Below are 19,221 nucleotides of genomic sequence, written 5' to 3' on the forward strand. Positions count from 1 at the left end.
GGAATAATTGAATATTAAAAAAAAAAAAAAAAAAAAAAAAAAAAAAAAAAACAAAAACAGAACAAAACCTGAACAAAACTTGTGAACCAGGTCTATTTCAGCTCTTGGCATCCCAAACTTGAAGACGGAAGAAGTCGTGCTTGGCTTAGTGCTTTATCACTACCTAGAGCCATACAGACACATTCAATATGTTGGTTGCTGTGCCTATTTAGTGTTTGGAGATGGCAACATCGAATCTATCCTCAGACCCTCAGATTTTTCATTTAACCCACATTTATGGAGCAAATGTTGGGGCAAGGCGCTAGAAACCACCACAGCTGCAGCTGTACTACAAAGGAACCCACAGACTTCACTTTCAGGACAGTTGCTGAAGTAATACATGGAACCCAGAGAAAGCCAGGCTGCTTTGAACTGTTAAAAGATAAACTGAGGCATATTAAAAATTGTAAGAGTTTGAGTAGAAATCGATTGGAGTGAGGCAGGGCCGAACCAGAGGTGGTTAGGAGCAAGCATCCTGTGGCAGGAGCTCAGGAAAGACTTTTATAAAGAAATTACAGAAGCGGGGCACCTGGGGAGCTCAGTTGGTTAATCATGGGAACCTTGGTTTCGCTCAGGTCATGATCTTAAAGTTCAGTTCATAGGTTCAAGCTCCCATGGGGCTCTGTACTGACAGCGCTGAGCCTGCGGGGGATCCTTGCTCTCCCTCTCTCACTGCCTGTCCCCTCCCTCAAAATAAATAAATAAACGTTAAAAAAAAAAAAAAAAGAAATTGTAGACGCAAAGAAAGGAAATTATTTGATTAGCTATAGCTTCATGTCTGGTTGGTTGGTTGGTTGTGATCAGTTGTCCTTAGCGTTTTGATTTCCTAACTTTGAGGCATTTACAGGCTTAGGTTCTTGGTTGCTTTGGTAGGCCGCTGGGGCTTTAGAACCATATCCATCTAACGGCCTCCTTGTTTAATTAATTTAACAGAACTGCTCTCATCACAGTGTCAGTGGTTACACAGCCAGTAGAAACACCAGTCGAATAGGCAAGAATTAATGAAAAGCATTTTAAATCCTCATTTCAGCCTCTCAGAAAATCACCAGGGGATTATATAACCCTCGGCCAGGCTTCAGTCTGCCTTCTCTCTTCACTGGCAACATCTCAGGACCGCATCCCTTATCAATAGCCCAGTATTTCAATTTCATCTCACATCTCAATACTTAATGCGGTTCACCAAGGTAACTGTTCTCTCTTTCCTTTCTCTCTCTCTCCACTCCCCCAAACTCTGCTTCCCAACTCCCTCTTGGAAGCCTTTAATTCTCTCCTCCTCCTCCTTTCTGGGATCCTTTTCTGGGGCCAGGGCTCCTTTTCCTTTAAGATGTAAATCCAGCAGCTCAACTCAGATTCTAATCAGCACGACAAAAGGCCAGGCCTGAAGCTGTCTGAGCAGCAAGACTCCTTCCTCTTGGAGCCTGGGGGTGGAAGAGGAGGGGGAAATGCTGTGACTGCTCAAAAATGAACATATTTGCTCTGCATATTCGTATGTAAACATATTTACATATACATATATACAAGCATAATTACATGGAGGGTCCTAGATAGGTGTTATGAAATATTGTGGAAGGATTCAGGAATCATTTTGTGGGAGAATGATATGTATGATACAGAAATATATGCCAGTGGTTCTAAATTAATTTTTGTTACCGAACACATTTACAGTATATTACAAAATGAAATTTTTGCCAAAGGAACTAAAAATGCCTTTTAATATCCCACTACTGTTAATTTTCACAGTCACGGAACAGAAATTATTGTTTCTCATTCTAATTAGGGTCAGATGTGGAGAGGTATGTACACATTCTTTGAAAGAAAATTAAAACATAATATCTTTACAGGTCCAAAAATATAATGTAAATATAAAATATAGAAGTTTGCAAAAATTTTTCTTGTTGGTATTCATTATTGGGCTGAGTATTCCTCAATACACTGGATTGTTTTATCACTGTAACTCTAGCACCTAGTATGTTGCCTAAAATAAGAGAGGCGGTCATTATAAATAATACAAGCTGGCATTTACTGAACATTTGCTAAGTGCTGGGCATTGTGATATAAGCACTGAATCTCAGTCTCTTAGATTTTCTGCCATTGGTGTTATGCATAGAAAGGACTTTTCAACTGTAACATCTTTTAAGGCTTATATCTTTTAGTTCTCCAAGATTCTTTTTCTTTTTTCTTCCTTCCTCCCTCTGTCCCTCCCTCCCTCTTTCCTTCCCTCCTTCCCATTTATCTTCCCATTCATCTTCCTCTCTTGTTGTAAATATTTAGACCAATGCTGCCCAATAAAAACATAGTGCTATCCACAAATGCGAGCAATGCAATTTTTTTTAAAGATTTTATTTTTATTTTCAATTTTATTATGTATTTTTGAGAGAGAGAGAGCTAGAGCAGAGTAGGGGCGGAAAGAGAGGGAGACAGAGATCCGAAGTAAGCTGTGTGCTGACACCAGCCAGCCCGAATCGGGGCTCAAACCCACGAACTGTGAGATCATGACCTGAGCCTAAGTAGGCACCTCAACTGACCGAGCCACCCAGGTACCCCTGTGAGCAACACAATTTTAATTTTCCTAGTAGCTACATTAAAAAAGTAAAGAGAAGGAGATGAAATTCATTTTAATAGTATATTTTATGTAACCCAGTATATACAAATATTATCATTTCAATGGGTAATCAATATGCAAAAAATTTAATGACATATTTTGGAGTCTTTTCTTTTAACTGAGTTTTCAAGATCTGGAGTATATTTTACATATTAATATATCTTCACATAAAATAGCATATTTCAAGTACTCAATTGCCACATGGGGTTAATGGTTATTGTATTGGACAACACAGTTTTAGGCCATGTGAGTTAGAGATAGAAATTACCAACCAGTAACTCCAACCCTTTTTCTGAATAATCCACCTTTTCCCTACTTATATCCAAAATGACTTTTATTCGCTAAGCGTCCCACTTCGGCTCAGGTCATGATCTCACAGTTCGTGGGTTTGAGCCCCGCATTAGGCTCTGCACTGACAGCTCAGAGCCTGGGGCCTGCTTTAGATTCTGTCTCTCTCTCTCTCTCTGCCCCTCCCCTGTTCATGTTCTGTCTCTCTTTCTCTCAAAAATAAATAAACATGAAAAAAAAATTCAAAAATGACTTTCATTTATATCCTGACATCTTGTATATATGCACAGCACTCAATACACGTGGTAGAATGAGTGAATGATAGGATGACATTGTGATTTATTTTAGAAGGATAAGATATTAAAGAACTTCATTGAAGGGGAGGACTTAACATTAATGACACCCACAGAACTGGACACATGTTGAATCCCTGATGTTAGCCCAGTTACTTGATAAACATGATCTTGTGTACTGCTCACAGCATATTTTATGAGATTGCTACGATCAGACTCACTTTTACAAAGAAATTGAGGCTTAGCAATGTTAGGAACTCGCTCGAGGTTATCGAGGTTACAATCATAGTAAATTGCAGGGCCAGATTTGTAACTACATTTGTCTGAGTCCACACTGACCCCTTCACCATGCCATACTGACTTTATAAGATAAGACCATCAGGCTAAAGAAACAGCAGAGTCTGTGTTTAAAAAAAACACCATTGCTTACCATAGTTGTTGAAATTTTCTCTCTCATTTCACTAGAGAGAATAGTTTAGTATAGAGTAGCAAATATTTTTTCATTTCCACAAGTTTCTCTATTTGTTTCCAGGATATTTACTGGAAAGCCATTTGGAAAATTATTTTATATTCCTTTGAAGAGTGCAGGAGAGAGAATATATAACTTATATTTTGTGGTTTGAAGCTCTGTGATTAAATAGTACACAAAGATATTAGTAGTGGAACCAAGACACCAGTATCATTATATTCCTTTCTGAACCTCCTCTAAGTACCAGAAAAAGTCCTCTTTAGATTGAGGTTACAAATTAGGATGCTAAATTAGGTGAGTAAGACTCTTCCTTACTTATTCTATAAGGTAAGCTGCTTGTTGAAAGTCAGAAAATAATGCATTCCTGTGCATATGTAATTGTACAGATAATTGCCTCTATCATTTAAAAATATCATTTGCCAAAATGGTGTCTATGATTAATTATGTACATTTATCATTGAGTCGACTGGGGTACATTATAAAATCCTTTCCCTAAGCACATGCATCTTTCCTCCCTTCTTGTTTTTTTTCAGTGTGAATTATTTAGTAATTCAAATTTTTTTGTTATTCGTTAAGCCATAATTCACCTGCACAGGAACCAGCAACCAAATTGCCCTCTGGCTGCAGGGGGCTTGTCTCTTGACTTGTGACATCAGGGAACAAGGATGATGTTTAAAATCTTCCTTCTTGTTTTCTTGGATGCTTCTAAAACAAAAATCCTGGGAGAAGGATCATTTATTGATATTAAATATCTCCATTACCATGTCCTTAGCCTGAAACCATGTGGTGTTGGGCTTCAAAGTCAGGTGCTACTAAGGAAAGAAAAAAAAATAATTAATTTAAAAATAAGAAAGTATATAGTAATCCTGAAATCCTGACATAGAGAACTTATCTAATATACATATGATGTAATTAATGATAATAGCAACTGTTTGAGAACAGATTCCATCTTTAACATGAGGCCTTCTGATGGTCTCTCTGTTTTTGCTCTGCCTTGGATTCTTAGCAAAACATCCAGACGGATCCTGTTGTCGTCTTATTTGTTAAAGCTTAGCAGTCCTACTTCCCAGAGTAGGAAAGATGGTTGCTGTCAGCCCTGAATCTATATCTACATAATTCCAAATCCCCAAAGAAGCCTTCTTAATCCCAACTCCATTTACAAATCTAGCAAGAACCCTGATTGTTTGACCCTATACTGGTGATAGGGGTGTAGTGTCGATGTAGCATGCTATATTATTTGTGGCAGTGGATAGCTTCATCAGCATCAGAAGGATGAGAGAAGGAGAGGTTCTCCAAAGAAAGGATTTTAGGCAAGTGGGAAGTATGAGTCCACTTTGGAACCTAACACTTTTATTGCTTTCTTGTCATTTGAAAAGACTGTATTTTAAGCTCCATGAAGGCAGGGACCAACACTGTCTTGCTAACTACTGTATCCTCAAGATATAGAACATTATTATTAGATGCTTCATAAATTTATGAATGAGTGAATGAATGTCAAGCTACACAGGAGGCAAATTATTAAGTTTGTTTGGTGACCTCAGAGCAAAGGAGGACATTATGTGGGTTAAATGGTGTTGTGTGGAGACAACTGGGGGGAGCCCTTTGGATTTACCTGCCAACCCCTACCCCCATCACTACTTGGGGATTAGAATTGCTAATATGCCTCAGTTCATTTCATTTCCTTTGTTCCATTTTTGACTGGCTCCCTTTGAGGTTGGCATATTCCTTCTTTAGAAATGGAGAGACCTTAAGTTAGGTCTGGCTCTAGGTAACACGTTGTTCCTTAAGGTTAGTTTTATATATTTTTGCTGGGGTTTGTTGTACGGAGCTTCTCTTCTTCAAACTTTCAAGGGAACTCTTTCATTTCTGAATCCATTAGAGGCCCTTGACTTCCTCCCTCTTATCCCCACTGCCTGTGTATAACTCGGAGATCTGGTTCCTCACGGAAACCACGCAGGAAAACACAGTGTCAAGTACTGGTATGGTATTTCATTCATTCATTCATTCATTCATTCCATATATATTAACAGAGTCTACTATGTGCTGGGTACAATGCTGAGCTCTGGAGAGGTGATCCTGAACAATCGGACTAGAAGAGGAAGCAGACATAATGCCACACAAATACACGATTTAAATCAGGAGACAGGTAGTACAACGGAAAGAAACTCAGTGCCGTGTGGGTATATGGAGGAATCCTCCTCTATTCTACGTGATCTGAAGAGCTTTCCCCAAGGAAGTGACATCTGAGCTGAGATTTGAAGGATGAATACAAGGTAAACTGGTGGGAGCCTAAATGTTTCGGGCAAAGGGGACAGCATAAACAAAGACCCAGAGACAGGGAAAGGCATGGCTTCTTCAAGGACATGGGAGAAGGTCAGAGTAGCTGGAGTTAGTGAGTGTGAGGAGGGTTCTATGAGATGAGGTTAGAGAGGAAGGGAGGCATCAGCTTATGCAGGGTTTGATAGACATATTGATAATTTTATCTTTATTTTGTGAGGCATGTGAAGCCTTTAAGTGGTGGACGTTGACATCTGTTTCTCTGTGGAATAGATCACTCTAACTGCAGAACGAAGCAGGTATTGGACAGGGCTAAGAATGGGTGGCCGAGACCAGTTAGAAGCCAACATGATACAGAAATGAGAAATCAGGAAACTAATTTTTGCATTCTTCACGGAATATTGAGTCCTCTGCTTTATCAAGTCTGTCAGCTAGCAGTTCTCATTTGGGAACTGATGATGGGCTATATCCTGACTTTGGCATGCTAGAGACCAGTAGTGCCAGGAAAAGGGTGTATTGAATGAGCAGATACACTTCTGGGGCTTGCTGGTTTAGAGGTACTGGAGTACAGTCATGTAGAAAAGCAAATGAGAAGGCTGGGAGTGTGGGTCTGATGATGGAAAGCATTAGATCCTAAAGCTAAGGCTTGGGAGACTTCCATAAAGAGACTGTCATAGGAGCTGAGAGTATGAATGCAATTATTAAAGATTATGTTAGGGAAGAAGGAAAAAACTGCTAAGGAAAACACCTATATTTAGGAATGGATATTCATTCCACAAATACTAAGTATTCACTATGTGCCTGGCATTGGGCTGTGACTCATAGTTGACAGCCAGAAGAATATAGTTGGAGATGAAAAAAGAGGATTCTGAAAACATGGAATAACAAACAACAAAGGATAAGAAAGTCTCAGGAAGGAAGGGTGGTCAATGGTTTGGTTTCTGTGGAGGATGAAAATACAATGAATGCTGAAAAGACAACTTTGGGTTTGTGGATTAGTCTCCACCCTACATGGTACACATTATAAGGCTGGGCTAGTAACCAGACTTAGAAGGAGCACACCTAAGGGACCTTGGCAAAGCCCTCCTCCCACTTAGAACTTTACAGGAAGATAAGACTCGATATATACAATTTCACTTTGTATCTCACTTCCTTGAAACACATCTATTCTATCTACAGAAAGAGCTGCGCTTCCCCTGCCCTTGCCATGGCTGTCAGCCAAAAGCAGAGATGTTGTAATTTGAGGTTGACAGCGAGATGACCCTTACAGGGTCACTACAGCTTCAGTCTCGTGGCAGATCCTCCTGCTGAAATATGGAGGTGCCATGATGTTAAATCAATAGTCGTGAGTGATGTGGAGATTTGAGATGAAGCTAGTCATAGCTTCCTTTGATTTTACCTTTTCATTTTTCCTGCTGGGCACCATGTTCTTAGAAGAATGATTTACCTCCGGGCAAATCATCTGCTCAGGTTTGCTCTTCTAACCAAATGACATTATCCTAAGAGGATCAGAAGGGCCTGAATGTGAATTGTGTTCATTTAGGGTCCCAGGTTAAGTTTTTGGTAAAAGAAGAAGAAGAAGAAGAAGAAGAAGAATCATCTCTATGAAATTTGTAAAGTAGGAGAAAGAAACATTCCTGTTAGAAATATTTGGGAAATTCTGATTGCCAATTACAGATTTAACACCAAGTACCTCAGTAATGGAAATCAAAGTTGTAAAAGAATAACATATACTTGGGCTGAATGGTATTCAAAATTTTATTTCCAATAATTTAAGAAGAAGATGTAGCTGTTATCTATTGCTGTATAACAAACCACCCCAAAATTTATTGGCTTAAAACAAGAACCATTTGTTCAGAACATGATTCTGTGAGTTGGCAGTATAGGCTGGGCTCAGCTGTACAGTTCTTCTAGCCTCAGCTGGGAATTTCTCATGCATCTGCTGGCAGCTGCCAATCAGTTAGATAGCTCTGCTTCTGGGGATTGGTAGGGACCATGCCGGTAAAGGAGCTACGTGTCTTTAATCAACCAGAAGGCTAGCTTTGGCTTGTCCACATGGTAATTAGGCAGGGTTCCTAGATAAAGTGTGGAAAATTGAATGCCTCTTGAGGCATGGTTCAAAACTGGCAAAACATTGTTCTGCTACATTCTGTTAGCCAAGTCAAGCCACAGGGTCAGCTCAGATTCAAGGAGTAGAAAAACAGACTCCATCTATTGATGGGAAAGGTGAACTACAAAGTTATATTGTAACAGGGCAAGAACATTGGCCATTTTGCTGTCCACCACAGATGATGCATCATTTTTATCCTCTTTGTTTTACATATAGGTAGATAAAATGTACAATATACAAACAATATGTTTGGAAGGAGAAATATTTTCATTTTTTTGCCTTGATGGAAGTTTCAAACTAGAACCTATCTCAAAGCAACCAGTTAGGATGAGATTGTAGTAATTGAATATTTTTGGCTTCATTTTTGTTTCTGTAACTGTAAAGAAAATCCTCATGTTTTCAGTGGCTGTTACTCTAGGTCTGTGTGACACAACCAATCCCAGACAAAACAGAACTTCTTACTGGAAAGGAACACTACCTAGGTGTTGGCCTGGTAATCTTGTATAAAGATTTTACAATTGCCATTGGGAAAAGGGCATTTACTTGACAAATGGCACTATTTCTATTTTTGTCTGCCCAATTTTAAATTTCTTCTTTAAAAAAATTTTTTTTAATGTTTATTTATTTTTGACAGAGAGAGAGAGAGAGAGAGACAGAGCATGAGTAGGGGAGGGGCAGAGAGAGAGGGAGACACAGAATCCGGAGCAGGCTCCAGGCCCTGAGCTGTCAGCACAGAGCCCGACGTGGGGCTCAAACTCACAGACCTTGAGATCATGACCCGAGCCAAAGTCGGACGCTCAACTGACTGAGCCCCCCAGGCGCCCCGAAGTTTCTTCTTATTAAAATTGCAAATTCAGGTCCCTTAATAAACTGAACAAATTAAATACATAACTGGAAGATGCACATTTCAACACTTCACTTTTTATTTTTTTTTTAAATTTTTTTCAACGTTTTTTATTTATTTTTTTGGGACAGAGAGAGACATAGCATGAACGGGGGAGGGGCAGAGAGAGAGGGAGACACAGAATCGGAAACAGGCTCCAGGCTCCGAGCCATCAGCCCAGAGCCTGACGCGGGGCTCGAACTCATGGACCGTGAGATCGTGACCTGGCTGAAGTCGGACGCTTAACCGACTGCGCCACCCAGGCGCCCCAACACTTCACTTTTTAATATGTAGACATCTTATGGATGCAAGGGCATTTCATGGAAAGAGAGTCTTAAAATTACTTTGTATGCGTATAGAGAAAATAAAACTTTTTTGATATCTTGGCTCAAACTGAATAGGATCTCACTTAATAGCCCATGTAGTACTTTAAGATGATTTATTATTATGCTAATATTGTAATGTAATATTTATTAAGCATTGGAAGTGTGCAGAATACTAGATAGTCCACATAAAAAGATCCAGGTGGATTTCAAGGAGAAGGGCTAATAAATGCACTCTCCTAATCCACAGGAAAAGAGAGCAATTCAGAATCTAGCTGGCCAATAAATCCTATTTAATTTAGTAGACAGCATATGCCAAAAAAAAAAAAAAGGTAGACTAACAGAAATGGAGAATGATCATCTCTGATTAGAAGGCCATCATTTTAAGAGCACACTTTCCTTCCCAGACTTGAGTTTAGAAATGACCAATTCAGTTAGATATTTCTCATTTAAAAGAAGTTTTGGCCAATAATCCTCTGCATTATCATCTGACATTCTAAGATCCTAAGTTATAGTGGTTCCTATGGTGACCAGCTTTATAACTATTAAATGCTTTTAAAGAATTGTACCTTAACTGTAACTTTACAACATCACAATAAAATTTATAATGTTGGCATAAGGTATTTGGAAGTCTCAGAATAGAGTTATAAATTTGCTGTAAAAGGACACTTTTCTCCTAAAATTAATAGTATATTTTAAAAGATTATTTCTAAGGTGGCCAAGAGAAGTGAAAACAAAACAAAACAAAAACCACAAAAAAAACAAAACAAAAACAAAACAAAAAACCTCCTGACACAATTCTTTAGGTGACTACAAAGCAAAATCCACATTCCAAAATACAAGGACCCAAATCCCTCCACTTTTATCTGAAAAAATGCATATAATTTGAGGAAAGAGTTTCTTAATTTGCCATAATTCTACACTTTGCTTTGGTTAGCCAGTTTAGATCTGGAAGGGGGAAAAGTAAGGCCCAAGCTAAAAAGGGGCTTAGAGACAGCATTTCCTATTTTATGAAATCATATTCACTGACTAAGGGTTATATCGTTTACTTGTATTTAAACACAATTCTCCCAGAAGTTGACAAAAGTCTTGGGTGAAAATTGATTAAAAAAACAAGTTGTCTCTTTTTATCTATATTTACATGCTTCTATACATGCTATACATATATATGAAATAAACAATAAAGGTACTTTAGCTTCTTTTGAGTCTCTAAACAAGTAAAAGAATATAACAATGCATACTTACTTGCTTTTTGGATGATGGTAGATGGGGCTGATGGGATGAACATATCCTAATTATCAGTGTGAATACAGAGAAAAAGCACAGATTAACTTTGTTTCTGAATAGGTTATTTGTGTTATTTTTATTTAAATAAAGCTATGCTATAGATGTCTATGATTGCCATTGTAATAAAATATGAATACAAACTTTTTTTGGTGATATACATTCATTGTCATGTATATTCATTTAAGCAAAGAATGTAGTATTATTTAACAATTCACAAAGAACATTTTAGGACAGTATACTTTATACTGGTTGATGGATTTGATTTGTAAAATGTAGATACATTTTATTTTGTGATTTTTATTTAAAAATTCGAAGGGGGGAAATACAGGAGAGTGAAAGGTACACACAGTTCAAATAGTAAAGACACCACGAAAATTTCCTCTGGGAATAAAATCACCTACCAATTTCAGCTTTATGGTTGAAAAACGGTCACATAACTCTATGGTATACAGAGTGAAGTTTAGATAACAAAAAGTGATGTGGAAATTGGTTGAATCAACTAGTTCTTGTTTGCTTCTTTTTAAATTACATGTAAGCACATACTCATTTGTGATATGCAGGAATATAACACATATTTACATATGTGTCTAATTATATAGTTTAGTTGTTTATCAAAATGACTGCCCAAACTTCTGTATGTTTAAAAAGTTGGCTAGGTAGATCTTATTTAACCTATGTTTTGAAACAGGCAAAACAACAACAGTTCATAAAAAAATTTTTAAATGCCTTTTTCAGAATATTGCAGCAACTTGTAAAACTGCTTCTACTTATCCCCAGACTTTAAGAGAAGGGATGCTATGAAACAAACTCCAGGAAGCACCAGCAAAGAAAGAATGAGGAAAAGTGGAAAATTCATGATGGAAGTTGGTCACAAGACGGAAGGTAGAGACGCGACACTCTAGCAGACAGCTTTTTTGTTTTGTTTTGTTTTGTTCTATTTTTTTTTTTTTTCCTTTTAGGTTGTACACAGAAGAGACACCTAGATTAGAAATAGAAAAGGAGCATTTCCGTAGGTCTCCAAGGAGAGAGAAGCTAGCAAGTATTTATTTCTAAAGATTCTGAGAAACTGGTTATAAAAAGGTGGGAGGAGGGGCAAAGTCTTTATTAAATAACTTCAGTGTACAGGCAGGATAACTGGGTGACAGTTTGGTGATAGAACCTGGGTTTCTTGGGGCTTTGGAATGAATCCTCAATGTTCTAGGATGTTAGATAGCAGGGTTAGCTTAAATACCATTATGTTAGTCATCTGTTAGAAATTTTTGTGTCTAATTGTTATTTCCTTAATCTTTATTCTTGAGTTTATTTCCTTTATTATATCTTCTGGGGGTCAGTTCTAACTTACTGTATTAAGCAAGAGTTGCTTAGTCTGTGGACTGTGGGGTTTGATTTACCAGCTTGTTTTGTTTATTCATCTGGACACTTGACCCAGCAGAACTCTACTTCAACCAAACTAGTCCAAGAAAGATTAACCCATATCATCTTGGAGATGGCATTCTCTTTCCTGCCATGTGAAAACTATTTTATTATTATTTTTAATGTTTATTTATTTTTGAGAGAGAGACAGAGCATGAGCAGGGAAGGGGCAGAGAGAGAGGGAGACACAGAATCCAAAGCAGGCTCCAGGCTCTGAACTGTAAGCTCAGAGCCTGACATGGGGTGTGAACTCAGGAACGGTGATCATGACCTGAGCTGAAGTCAGATGCTTAACTCACTGAGCCACCCAGGTGCCTGTGAAAGGATCACTTCATTTGAATAGAGAGGATCATAAAGTTCAGTTCTCTAAAATATCAACATTCTTGCCTTGATGGTTAGTTGAAACATTTTAGACAAATAAGTATAGAACTTACTTTCTGCCTGAAATCCTAAAGTAGTTAAGGTAAAAATAAATTACCTGGTTCAGTGATTCTCAGTTCTCTATGCTCCTTAGAATTCCTTGGAGAGCTTCTAAAAATTACAGAAAAGTGGGAACAGGAAGTGAGGCCCTGATGGTGTTCTTTTTAAAAAACTCCCTAGGTGACTCTAATTTGTAGCCAAGATTAGAACACCAATCTAGATAGTTCAAGGCCAAAATAATGAATAAATAAATAAACAGGCATGTAAATAAATCCACCCGTTTGTATTTTGAGATGTAATGATACTTGCTTGCTATTTGTCTTAAAACCACCAGTACATTTGGTTGCCTGTAGCTGTAAATTCAAACATTTTAAGATTGCAGTTAAATCCTCTTACAGTCCATTCTTAACAGACTTTTCAGGTCTCAGCTCCTTACAACCCCATTCAAGTCTTGTTAATGCAAAGCTTTTGGAACACTCGCTACCCTTTTATTCCTCCAGGTATTTCACTTGCTGTTTTCTTTCTGTCATAACTCAACCTTCTTCTACACTTGGCAGAATGCTATTTACCTGATAAAGCCTGATTAAGAGTCATTGCCACTGTAACACTGGGGCGATCATAATATGGCTATTTTATACAATACTGATTTGTATAAATTCCAATCACTTAAATATTTCCCTGAAGAGACAAAGTCAAATTGTCCAGCGATGAATGTATGGTCTTCAAAGTCCAGCTCTTCAAAGTCCTTCTATCTAAGTATGTATCTATCACATTGCTGCTTAGTTATGCCAATAACAATAATTAGGTATATCACCCCAGAAGGAGGCATTTGTTTTATGAATTATTTTACAGAGACATTTGAGCTATATTCTGAAACAGTTGTAAATTCCAGTATCTTTTATTCCAACTCCTTGAATCATTTTAAGACCATAATGTATGATTTTTTTTTTTCTGTTTAAAATTGGATTATCCAGACTTTAAGCAAATTAGAGATATTGAAAATATTAGGACATCTATGTTCTTTTGATATGTTGAATTTTCACATTTGCAGTATGAGTTTCAAATAGAAATAACTGGATATAATTTCTTTTTCTTTAGTCCTTTGGCTTTGACACCACAGGAAGCTAGCTTGCTAACTCCCTGATACCTGATATTTCCCTGACTAAAAAGACTTTCTGATGAGGATCAGCATTTTCCCCAAGACAGGAGTGTGAATTCTCTTCTTCCTAAAGCTACACATGTCCCTTAAAAGAGTCCAGAACATTTCCTGCAAAACTGCCCCAGTCATCTGAGCACTTAGTACAGCTCCTTCAGAAAGGCTAAGAGATGCATCATCCCTGCAAAGGAAAAAAACAAATGCACCATAAAACAGGCCAAGAACTTGAACATCAGCAAGATTACAGATGGGGGGGGGGGGCGTGAGGGGGTGTTGTAAATAAAGCTTTAAATAAAAATTTGATTTAAAAACTAACTGCTTATCCTTCAATCTACTGGCTTTGGTTTTCCAACTTCTTTCTCACTCCTGGAATTTTTGTGAAATATACAAATGGCAGACAAACATTTGTGTTAATACGCCGAATTTTCTTCTTTTTTTTAATTAGGAAGGTGGTTGGTTTGTTGGGGTGGTCTGCCACGAAGTCTATAATTACACAGGGTGCAATTTATACCTAGTCGTAAATAAAGGAATTACTTTCCTAGGAAAATTTCAGGATCTTTTCAGGTAGGAAAAATTTTTGCAACTGAGAAACGACTCAACTTTTAGGCAAGAGCTCATTACGTCCAGGTAGTTCCAAGCCGATGTGAGCTGTTGCTTTCTCTTCAAGTCGTTACTGATCTTGACCCCACGTTCTCCATGGAACTCAATCCGGGCTGAGCTGCAGGCAATACCCCCGCTGGGTGCGGACTTCAGGCCCACCACTGGAGGGCGTCTGGACGCTTCCAAACAGCTTCGAAGCGCCTGGCAAGTCTGAGTTAGAAAACTGTAAAGACGGGAGGGAGGACGTGATATTTGATTTTATTGGGCTAATAAGTAAAGGGAGAAACAGGAAGGTTTGAAAGCAAAACTAAACTGCTTGCTTTCTTGGGATTAGCCCTTCCCACAGAGGCAGCAAACTCCCTAGAGCAGGAGGGAATAATACCATGAAGGCCCGAGCCCTCGGAGCCCCGCAAGGGCAAGTCTCCAGGGGTTGGTGACCCAGAGCGCCGGGCTCCGGGCTGTCTTCCCGGGCGCTAGAAGACAGGAGGACGCGTCCCGAAGCGCCGGGGACTGTCTCTCTGTCAAGCGATCGTACTTCGGTGGCCGCCGGGGACCAAGGCGCTGCAACCTGCTCTAGAGGTCCGGGAACGCGAGGCCTTTTCCAATAATAAAGCAACTCCTATCCCGACCTCCGATTCTTCCCGCATAGGGTTCGTTCAAAGACTTTATCCTTCGGGGAGTGGGCAGCGAAGCAACCTCGGGGTTGAAATGCAAAAGGTGTAAGGTATTTCTGATGGACTCCCCTGCCGCATTCATTTCCTTCCTTCTGAAGGATCGCATTGAATTGTAATCACTTTATACTGTGATTCTCTCAATAAAAAAAAAAAAAAATTAAAAATTAAAAAAAAACAACAAACGTGTTTTCAGAGCATCACTATAAAGAAAAGTCTTGCTTCCTGTTCGTGAACCTTTAAGTCCCTGGTAGGAAGAGGCGAGTTGAAAGGCACCTGAGAGAAGCTCAGGTTTCCAAGATAACCCAGCGCCGGGTAATGCACGTTGTGAACAGGACACAGATTTACAAGAACACGTATTCATTAAGGCTCCCTGCCAGTCTGTCTGCTGGGACTTCATGTCACCTGCGGGGCCTGGGAGACAGATTTTGGCTCGCCGGCTACAGGGTGGGAACCGGTCCCATTGTAACTGAAAGACCTCACTCTCAGGTAAAAAGATGTCAAATCATTCCTCAGCCCAGACGGAATTCAGCATCCAAAGGGTTACGCGCGGCTGCTGGGTTCGGGCGGAGGAGAGGGCGCCTCGGCACTCCCAGTAATTCAATTAGTCAGGTTTCTGGAAGGTGGGGCCGGGGAGGGGGATAGGAGGCGTGGGGAAGGGAGGAGATTAAGAAAACGCCTCTTTCTCGTGGAACAAACCAATCCTGTTGGAGTGAAGAGAGAGGAAAAAACCTCGACCTGTAAGCAAACAGCAGGCCGTTCCCTGACTGGCTGCTCCAGCCACCCACCCCACCCCCCGCTTTCCAAGTAAACTGCTTGGGGAGGGAAGGGGGGAAAAAAAAAAAAAAAAAGGCAGCCCACATGACCCGGGCCGCGGCGGCAGCAGCGCTGGCTGGGCGCGGGCTGGCGGCGCCTCCCCCTGCTAGGTCCGGAGCTCACACCCGAGCTCGCGCCGCCCGCCTGCCCCGTGCCCTGCGCTACACGCCTGGGCGTCCCCCCCCCATCACCGCGCCGCCCACGTCCACGTTCACGCGCGCGGCCTTGCGCTCCGGTGCGGCGGCGGCGGCGGCGGCTGCTGCTGCTGCTGCTGCTGCTTCTGCTGCTGCGGCTGGGTCGCCTCTGCTGTCGGCTTTACACGCAGGTCATTAACGAGGGGGCGTGCCCGAGATTTTTCCCATAAAGCATTTTCTCTCTCTCTCTCTCTCTTTTTTTTTTTTTTTTTCTCTTTTGCAAAACTGACTTTTACCTCTTTCCACTTCTCGCCAGTCATTTCAATCCCTCCCGGGCTGTTCGTGCTGTTGCTGCTGCTGCTGCACTCAAGTTTATTTTCCCGCCTGGTAGAGGTTTTAGGATTCGGTTGGTGGTTTTCACCTCTTGTTGCTGCTGTGCCCAAGGAGGGAAAGAGGAGCAGCTGCAGGAGGATCGGGAAGGTTTTCTGATGTAGTCAGCAGGGAGGTGCCACTCGCTCCTGCGCTCTCTCTTTTCTTCCTCTTTTCCCATTTCAAACTGATTGATGCATCTCTACAAGTTGTCGGGCTTGGGGCCGGACCGGTCGGAGTCGCAGGGACATTTCTGAGCGCTCACCCGAGGCTCTTGGCACGGCGTCTGGGGGCTCAGTCTTGCTCCCAGAAGGCGATCGGAGACTGACATCAGCCCATCCAGGAGTTGGAGGGATTCATTTAAAAGTGATTGTTTTCCCCTCTCGCTCTCCAGCCTAACAGTTGGGTTGGCGTCGTCCTGCAGGCTTGGGCTTCCCAGCTCCGTCTGGCCGGCTGGTTCGTAACCTCTGCTCTTCATTCACTCTGGTGCACCCACACCCGGCCAAAAAAAAGCACGCGCGAGAAATCCCCGAGGCTCCGCCAGTGCCCGGGGTGTCGTCTCCCGCCGCCGCAGTCCGACTCCGCCGGGGGACCTGCCGGAAGACACGAAGAGCTAAACTTTTCTTCGAGGTTTGCAAGGCAAGACCGCTCCTCGCCAGCTTAGCTGCCGCTTACCCAGTTCCAGGACGCCGGCGGGGCTGGGTTTGTGGCTTCGAATCCCCACCCTTCTCGGCGCACCGCCCCGAACCCGCAGCACCTACGACTCCTCCGAGATTTCCAGGGGTCTCCCGATTAAGGCACACAGAAGGAGGGGGAAGGGGTTTCTCACACTCCAAGGCCACAGGCGCGAAGCCCTCCATCCACACGGAGCCTTCATCCTGCAGTTTCTCACCGGCCGCCAAAGTAACTTGGAGCGAAGCGGGGCGCAGTGCGAGGGCCCTGGGCGGCGGCGGAGCCGTGCGCAGCCCGCGGCGCCGACACTGAGCCGGGCCCGGCGGGCCAGTGTATGTCTCCCCGCGGCCGCGGCGCGCAACTCCCGGTGACTGTGCAGCGTGCGCCGCCGCCTGCCCCAACCCGCGGTGCCGCCGCCCGGCCCGGCGCGCACCTCCTTCTCCCGGGGTGACCGGCCTGCCGCCGCCGCTGAGACACAGCTTGGCACCCCTTCCCCCGCCCTCGCCGCCGCCACCACACACACGCATGCTTCTCTCCATCTTGTGATTCCTTTTTTCCTCCTGAACCCTCCATTGGGGTGCGAGTTTGTCTTTACCCCTTCCCCACCCTCCCCCCAACCTCCACCGTCTTCTCGTTCTCCTTCCCCTCCCCAGCTTGGTGTGCGCCTCTTTCTTTTCTCGCCACTCTTCATTCTTATTTATTCATATTTATTTGGCTCCTGCTCTCTTTCTCCCCTTCCCTCCCTCCCTCCGGATCCCTGCTCTTTCCCCGGAGTGGCTTGTCGGGGGCTCCGCCGCTGGCCAGGCGTGATGTTGCACGTGGAGATGTTGACGCTGGTGTTTCTGGTGCTCTGGATGTGTGTGTTCAGCCAGGACCCAGGCTCCAAGGCCGTCGCCGACCGCTACGCCGTCTACTGGAACAGCAGCAACCCCAGGTAAGGTAATAGGGGGAGCGCAGAGCCGGGGATACTCGGGCCTCGGCGCCCTGCGGAAGAGCGGCGGTGGCGGCGGGGACCCGCGCGCACCAGCTGCAGGCGGCGCGCACTCTCGGAGCCTGCGTCGCCCGGGCGCTGATGGCTTTCGAGGAGCCCACAGGAAGCGCACCCGTCGCGCCTCTCTTTGTTAAGCTGCCTCAGAGACGCCGGGAGTCCCTGGGAGTCCCCGGGGCTACCCAGACCCGCTGCCTCTGCAGAGCGCGGGGAGACTCGGAAAAGGCGGGAGCTGGGGAGTCGAGACTTCTCCGCTTCCTCACCGGGGCAAGCCGGCCAGCATCTCGATCCGGGCGTAGCGCCTGGGCACTGGGAGCCTCGGGTACGAGCCACCAAGAGTTCCCGCGTGGATCGTGGGTGCACAGGGGAACTGCAGGCAGAACCTTCCAAACATCCCTAAAGTTGTTTTTTCTTTTTCTTTTTTTTTTCTTTTTTTTTTTTTTAATTTTTCTTCCCTTTCTCGGTGTGTTCAGAGAGTGCACGGGCTGGGGGATGAGAGGGGGGTTGGGGAGCGGAAGCTTTAGGCTTTTATTTTCCTCTTTAACTGCGAGGCAATCATCTGGCCCCTGGGCCACTGTTGGCTCGGCGCGCCTGGCAGTGGAGAGGATTCTCCCACCTCCTCACCCCCCATGGGCTCGAGGTGCCAGAAAGTTTGATCTAATGCCGGGTTACGTCATTTGTGCGGAGCGAGCTGCTGGAGTTGGCGGAGACGGGAGGTGGGAGCTCTTAGTCCACGGCCTGGCGGTGTGCAGCCGGAGGAACACGCGCAATTACCTGGAACCGTTTTGTGGGCATCCCCGAAGCCTGCCGGGTACGCGGGAGGCTAGAGGTGGGCGCCCGGGCGCGCCCTAGCGCGCCTGCTGGACCCTGGCCACAAGCAGACGTCCCTTGCTCGGGGATTCTAGAAGTGGGGAGGGGTGAGGGCTGTCCTGAGTGCCGGGCGAACCTCTCCGGATCCAGAGCAGCTCCGAGCCCTACTTTCTCCCCGGCCTGTGGGCAGCAGTCGGCCTCGCTGGGCCCATAATGCTCTGCCTCTCTGGGACGGAGGCCAGCTTCCAGGTGCGGGCTGGTTTCGGTGCCTGCCTAAGACGGAAATAGCATCGGTTACACCTAAAATCCCAGGTTTTCCCTTGGGCTGGAGTGGAAGTTGGGAGGAGAGAGGCGGGAGGTCGAGGGGATAGTTTTTGGTTGCTGCGCGCCCAGCGCGCATGGGGAGAGGGGGCTGGCTGGCGCCTCCGGTTCTTCCTACCTCCCGGCGGCCTTGTCCGTCGGCCTCCCGCCTTCCCCCCTTATGCAGACATGGGAGGGATTCCTCGCTTGAAGTAATGTCAGCTCAGATGAAGATGGGCAGATTTCCCCATTAGCGGTCTACCGGTGGCCGAGAGTCCCCCACCTCCTGCTACTTCAGGAA

General features: G+C 43.5%; 1 protein-coding gene across 2 annotated transcripts in view; it reads left to right on the forward strand.

Moving 5' to 3' along the window:
* Nucleotides 1-17,631: 17,631 nt before the first annotated feature.
* Nucleotides 17,632-19,221, forward strand: part of EFNA5 (ephrin A5) — a 271,599-nt gene continuing 270,009 nt past the window's right edge. For both annotated transcript variants that reach the window (XM_060635245.3, XM_060635246.3), the window contains exon 1: nucleotides 17,632-17,756. In XM_060635245.3, the coding sequence (XP_060491228.1) occupies nucleotides 17,632-17,756 (125 nt within the window). The remainder of the gene's footprint in view (nucleotides 17,757-19,221) is intronic.

The sequence above is a fragment of the Panthera onca genome, chromosome A1 (assembly GCF_046562875.1).
Source record: "Panthera onca isolate mPanOnc1 chromosome A1, mPanOnc1 haplotype 2, whole genome shotgun sequence".
In the NCBI taxonomy this organism is placed as follows: Eukaryota; Metazoa; Chordata; class Mammalia; order Carnivora; family Felidae; genus Panthera; species Panthera onca.